We start from the raw sequence: 6,346 nt of genomic DNA on the forward strand, positions 1-6,346 counted from the left end.
AGCAGCAGCAGCAGCAGCACCACTTCAGCTGAGGCGGGGGCCAGTCCCAGCAGTAAGGGCAGCCCCAATGAGGATGCCGCTGCCGTCGAGTCACCGGAGCCCTTGGACACCGAAGGGGCTACAGCCACAACACCCAGCGATGAGCCCTAGGAGGCACCTGTAGGTGCCGCCAAAACTCTCTCTGACATTCCTTTGCACAAAAAAGGAAGAGCTGGGCAAGGCACCAACCCCCTCTTACCCCCTCTTACCCCCTCTACCCCAACTCCTTTGCTTGGTATTACGTTATCTTTATATCCTCGTCCTATTTTCTCCCTCTATTCCCCTAAATTCCCTCCTTAAAAAGAAATCGTCAACACGGAGGCCTCAAAGGATCAGTGCTTTGTGTATAATTCTGAATTGAGCTCTTATTTGGCGTGGTGTCTCTGGGACAGGGACTGTGACAGGAAGGGCGTGGCCCTCTTAAACCGCCAGAGATGATACTCCTCAGGTCTCCTGTGTAAATTCTTATCTGCATGACGGGAGTTTAATAAGTGGTTTTACTTCTCTCTCTCTCTCTCTCTCTCTCTCTCTCTGTCTCTGTCCTCATCTCTTCATAACTCGTATTGTTGGCATATGTACATTGTACATACCATTGTATGGTTAGATCTCTGTTTCTATGATGAATTTTGTGGTGCTTTTTTCATTGTCTTAAATATTATCTTTGAGGCGATACATCAAGGTTTAAAGGGGGACTAATTGTAAGTCCTTCAAAAAGTTATCTAGAATGTTATTGCATATAGACATTATGGAAGCCTAATATTTTATATTTGTTCCTATATTTAAAACTGTTTTTGTCTGTTTTTATAACACTTCTTCGTTCATGTCTCTACATGAATGAGTGTACATCCACGCCGCCAGAATGCAAAGCTTCTCTCCATATCGACAGCCGAGTCTGTTCAACTGTTCCCTCAAAGGAGGGGAGCACAACAGCAGAAGCCTTTGATACACTCTCATCAGACTGACTGCGTCTGTTTAACTCTGTCTTGACATGAACCACCGAGAGCCGACGTGCAAGATTAGATTTCGAATAAGCCGGTCTATGAAATCAACTCATTTGGTGGCCGTATCTCCTTAGTAAATCAGTTTACCTCACTGTCAAAACAAATCGGGAAAATGAGGTAGCTGATGGATGCCAGAGATTTTTCTGTAGCAGGCTGTGATCACATAGGTCGCTTTTTGTATCCATTTCCCTATTACCCTGTGCTTCAACTGGACCATGATTCAACTTAAACTGTGTTGCACTTTATTATAAACATCTGGTCAGTTGAGAAGTTTAACAAGTTCAAGTTCAAGTCAGTGTTTCCCCTTAAAAATCAGTTTCCAAAAGTTTTTTTTTTTTTTACTGGTGTAACCACAAGTGTCCACTGATTCTATGAGGAAGATGTCTGGCTTCACCATTAGTCTGCTTGCTATTTATTAATCGAATTTCCACCACATGATTTCCTTCTTCAGTGGAAAAAGTACTAAAAAGGTGTCATTGCCAGGGAAACAAATTTGGAATACACATGTTGGCACAACAACAGTGAAACTGAGATGAAAATAAATCCTCAAAACGGACGTCATGGATCCGCATTCTCTCTGGCATGTTGCCCTCTTGTTTGCAAGCACAGCCAGCATCCATCTCCTCTTTCCTGGAGTAAAGTGAGTCTGTGGAACTTTTGCTGCACTGAACGGCAGTCCAAGAGGCAAATAGGCAAGGGGTCATTCCTATGTTCCCAGGGTCCTATTTTCCTGAGTTCTGGGGTTAGGGGTTTAGAGAGCTTCAGGCCCTTAGCTCCCATAGGGGATAATTGTAAATATTTTTTGTTCTGAGCTCTACTTTGGTGACAATGACAGAAGACTGATCAAAATCATGGCTAAAACTACCCAAAAAAAGACGCATATTGTGATCAATAGTAGTTTTTATGTAGCCCTTTTGTTATTTTGGTAACATGTAGCACTCCTTTTACCCTTTAAATTCTTTGTTTCTGTGTTTGAGTGTTCAGTCTGATCACAGCCTATGGCAGTTTTGACTTTTGTCTGAATGTCAGCCTAATGAGTGTGTATCTACCGCTAACAACATGTACTACCAACCGGGCTCTAAAAACGCACATGGGCTCTGTTATGGCCTTATGAACAGAGCTCCTCAACCCGCTTTTCTCTCCTTTTTCAGAAGTGTCTTGTTAGAACTGGTGAAACACGGGGGCAATGCAATCCTTAAAACACACTGATGACCGGACCATGTGGGTCGGGACGATTGTACACTAATGTAGAAAGCACACGGTGGGGTGGAATCCACGAATCCTCTCCGAACGTTCGCCTTGCTCTTCAGACTTGACGATGTAAGCTACATTTAATGATGCAAAAGGAGATTCCAGATGACCTTTCAACCCCCCTGCGAAGTGCAGTGGAGTAAAGCTTCTCTTTGGGCAGTAGATCCAACTGAGCTCTTAATCTCATTGGCGAGGGAAGTAGGCGGTGTGTCTTACATCAGATGAGGTGGTCCTGCTGAAATTAAAAGATGATCTGAGAAAGCTGCTTTTCTCCACAGCCGAGGTCACACGTGATACTAAACAATAAGAAATAAAGTCCATTATATCCTCTTATAGGACCCAGATCCCTCACTACCCCGCTGTCCCTGCTGGCTGAATAACAGCTCCATTCACATCCACTGGTATCAAGTGGTTGCTCACTTACAGCACAGAGTACAAACTAACTGAAGCACTTAAATGTTGAACCTTTGAAATGTAGCTGTATTACTGAAACTGGACAATATGACAATAACAGCAGAACCTCCACGACCAAAAGAGGGGGCCAAGGTTTAGCTTCAAAGAAATTAAGCACAAAAGTTATACGTTACAGGGATTATTAATATCAAACAAAGGAAATTCTTTCACGCTTCTGGAATCATTTCAGAAATGATGGTCTGCAGCACTCTAAATGTCTGTCTTAGTTTAAACATAAAATTAGCAAGTCTTCACAAAAGTGGTGGTTTATAAGCAGATATCTGTGCCAGCGTATTGAATTTGGTTCTTCTGAATTTGTGTTTTCTCTTTTCAAGCTGTGTATTAAGTTTTATTTGATAAAAAATTAATTTGCCCTGACTGGGCATAACAGTATTGAAGCCGGATTTAATTAAATCCAAGTTCAGGTTTTGGTGCTACAGTGCACTGAACTGATGACTGAAGTTTGCTTAGTTGTCATGGAACTAAAGATGTGATTCAAAAGGAATACTTAGACAAGAAATGCACTTGTTTGCTAGAGCTAGGAGTTAGCAAGGCTAACTGTTTCCAAAGAGAAAGACAAAAGAATGACTAGTTCAAAAATGTGTTCATGATTGGTCTTAGAAACAGTAGTTTATGATGATGATACTCAGTTTCTGACAAACGCAAATTTAAAACCTGATTCAAAACCAAAATTTGTCACAGTTTTTTGGCACAGATATCTTCCCATACAGGTAGCCCTGAACGCCTCACAATGTTTGCAGAGATTTAAATTGTAGATGAAACTGAAGCGGTGACTAGATGAGTCACTCAGCTTCTTAAATTTGATCCAAAAGAGGAAAGTAAGACAACCCTTTAGGGCAGTGAAGGGTTCTGGGTCTCAGCAGCACATAATAAAAACCCATCTGCATTCCATCCCTGCTCAGAAAAACATATCATAAGGGAAACCAGAGCTCTTTCAGTTTTTATTTTTTTGAATGTGAATTATGTCATGGAGTCTGTCAGAATGATATGCAGTGTTAAGGAATACTTACTTCTATCTCAATGTAACATAGGAAATGCTCTCCCTTGGTTCTCTCTCTGTCTTGCTCTCCTGGTGAGAGATGAAGGGAGGCATCTTGGTGTTTTTCCTTCTTTTTTTTTTTTTTTTTGAAGCTGGAAAACCTTCACAGCCGAAGAATGTCCACATCCAACCCTGAAGCGTCAGACCAGCCCTCAGGCGACTGACCGCGGCAGGGACTGTTATCAGTTCCTTTAGGACACAACTTCACAATGCTGAATTACTCTTATTCGTTTCTGTTGAATGTTGTACCGACGTAACTGTAATACTCTACTATCTAGCTCACTGCAGAGATGTTATATAAATGGTGTGTGCTTTGCATTCCAATTGGCAGCTCTGTGGAAAAGACGCTCTGTTTTTTGTCCTTGGGAACATCAACTCACATTCAAGTGTAAAAAAAAAAAGGAGGAACTGGAACTTGGTGGGCTGATCTGGCCATCCAGATCATACTCCACACACACACACACACACACACACACACACACACACGCATATATATATTATTTGGGACAATGAGAAAGAAAAGCCCACAAACGAAAAAGAAATGGACGACCAAGTCACCTCAGCATCTGATATCGTCGATATGTTCTGTTCCTGTTCCATGTCAAACAACAGAGCTGCTTCCCCCTTCCTCAGCCAGGAAGCCAATTTGCTGTCGTCAATCAATCAAACCCAATCAATCGACAGCTATTTGGTTAACAGGTCAACTAATAAACTAGGGTTCGACCGATATGAGGTCCAATCAAACCAATCACTGATCCTGAGCCAATATTTAGTCCTGGGGGGGAAAAAAATCAATCTTCGGATACTCGAACAATGATGGGATTTGCAACAACATTATTGTAGCTTTAAAGTGTTGTTACATTGGCCACATTTGACCAATTATTTACAGGAATAAAACAATAGCCTAAAACAAAAATCAAAGTTGAAAAAGAGAGTCAAAAAAGAGTCAATCAAAAGAGTTGTGGGTGAATTTTCTTTTTAGATTTTGGTTTTGCCTCACAATTACACCAAAACAGAAAAACCGCCATTGACGCCATGTTGGTAGAGCAGGAAGAATGATAAAGATATTCTGTTATTCTGACTTGTTACATTATTCCAAGATGGCAACCTCTTTGCTAGCCTTGTAGTCGCAGCATATAAGCTTTTTATCTCGTTATATATTTTTCGTTGTTGCCATGAGCAATGTTTACACTCGTTTCACCAATTATCAGAAATTCCAGATACCTGAACAATATGACATGAACGCAATTTTAGCTTACTTGCTAACTCGACTAATCAAAAAACACCATATATAGCAGTACAGGTCTAAAAACTCAATATCATCCCCACATATCGGTCTAACTCTAGATAAAACACCTATAGGAGCCAGAAAACATGACTGTGAACCTCAATATCAATCATTAACAGTAGCTCTGTTGTTGTCCGTCCTGAAGGTATTCTTGGTAGACATCCCAAACTGTCCACAGTCGCCTTTTTTCCATCGGTATCAGAGAACCCCACCACCTATCATATGCAGTGTTGTATAGTCGTGTTAATATGAGACATGATGGTTATGTCTTACTGGGCATGAGGGTGGAAGGGGCGGGGGTTGTTGTGGATTTATCCCATCAGCCCCTGCTGCCAGCCCATAGGGTGAAGTCAACCTCAGGAGCTGCTCTGAGGTCTGAGATTCAATCTGTTTCAGCTCTCCATTTTAAATATTGTCTTTGTTTGTATATTAACATATGCTTTTTATGTTCATATACTGTTTAACTTTACCATGAACTGTCCTGGCAAAGTAATAAAATATATTTATTTTAAAATACTTGTTTGTGCATCAATAATAAGCCCAACATAACCTTATTAGAGAGTGATATGAATCTTGACATAGCTATAGTGAATGTTCATATGTTGTAAATCAGTGATTTCCAACCTGTGGGTCAGGACCCCCACTAGGAGTCGCCAAAACTTCATGGGTGGTTGCAAGGTCTTCTTGATCTTAAGGTGTGTAAGAAAACTTAAAAAATATACACAGTAGGCTGATATCTCAGCATTTGGTTCACTTTTGTGTCAAAAGACAAGGAAACACTGAATTTGTCTGTTGAAAAAAAAAAGATATACATAATACAGAGAATTGGATAAAAAGTGCCCTAAACAGAAAATAATCAGCTGAAAATTAATATGAATTTCCATAAAATATGTCACTGAGTCAGGGGTCCACAGTTTACTCAGTGATAGAAAAGGGGTCCTTAAGTAAAAGGTTGGGAACCACTGTTCTAAATTGCATTCAGATAGGGAGACTGGATTTGAGGTTTCTAGCTTCATTAAACCAGACTGTAGGATCTGTGTCTACAATATCTGTATCCAAATAAGTCTAGTAGCTGTCGCTTTTGTGCTTCGGGTCACTTTTTATACAGGTAGGAACCTTTATTCCATCATCAGGTTGCCCCAATAAGTCCATTAAGACGCTCCAATTGAGTCAAAACGCTGCAGCACGAGTACTGACAGGAACTAGGAAAAGAGATCACATCTCTTCTGTTCTAGCTTCTCTGCACTGGCTCCC

General features: G+C 40.9%; 1 protein-coding gene across 1 annotated transcript in view; it reads left to right on the forward strand.

Annotated features, from left to right (window-relative positions):
• Positions 1–2,017, forward strand: part of LOC118342454 (retinoic acid receptor beta-like) — a 118,013-nt gene extending 115,996 nt beyond the window's left edge. The window contains exon 9 of the mRNA XM_035681009.1: positions 1–2,017. This exon is cut by the window's left edge and continues 51 nt beyond it. Within this exon, the coding sequence (XP_035536902.1) occupies positions 1–150 (150 nt within the window). The 3' untranslated portion in view covers positions 151–2,017.
• Positions 2,018–6,346: the final 4,329 nt, after the last annotated feature.

This window comes from Morone saxatilis, unplaced genomic scaffold (genome assembly GCF_004916995.1).
Source record: "Morone saxatilis isolate NCDOM2014 unplaced genomic scaffold, NCSU_SB_2.0 Contig9, whole genome shotgun sequence".
Lineage (NCBI taxonomy): Eukaryota > Metazoa > Chordata > Actinopteri > Moronidae > Morone > Morone saxatilis.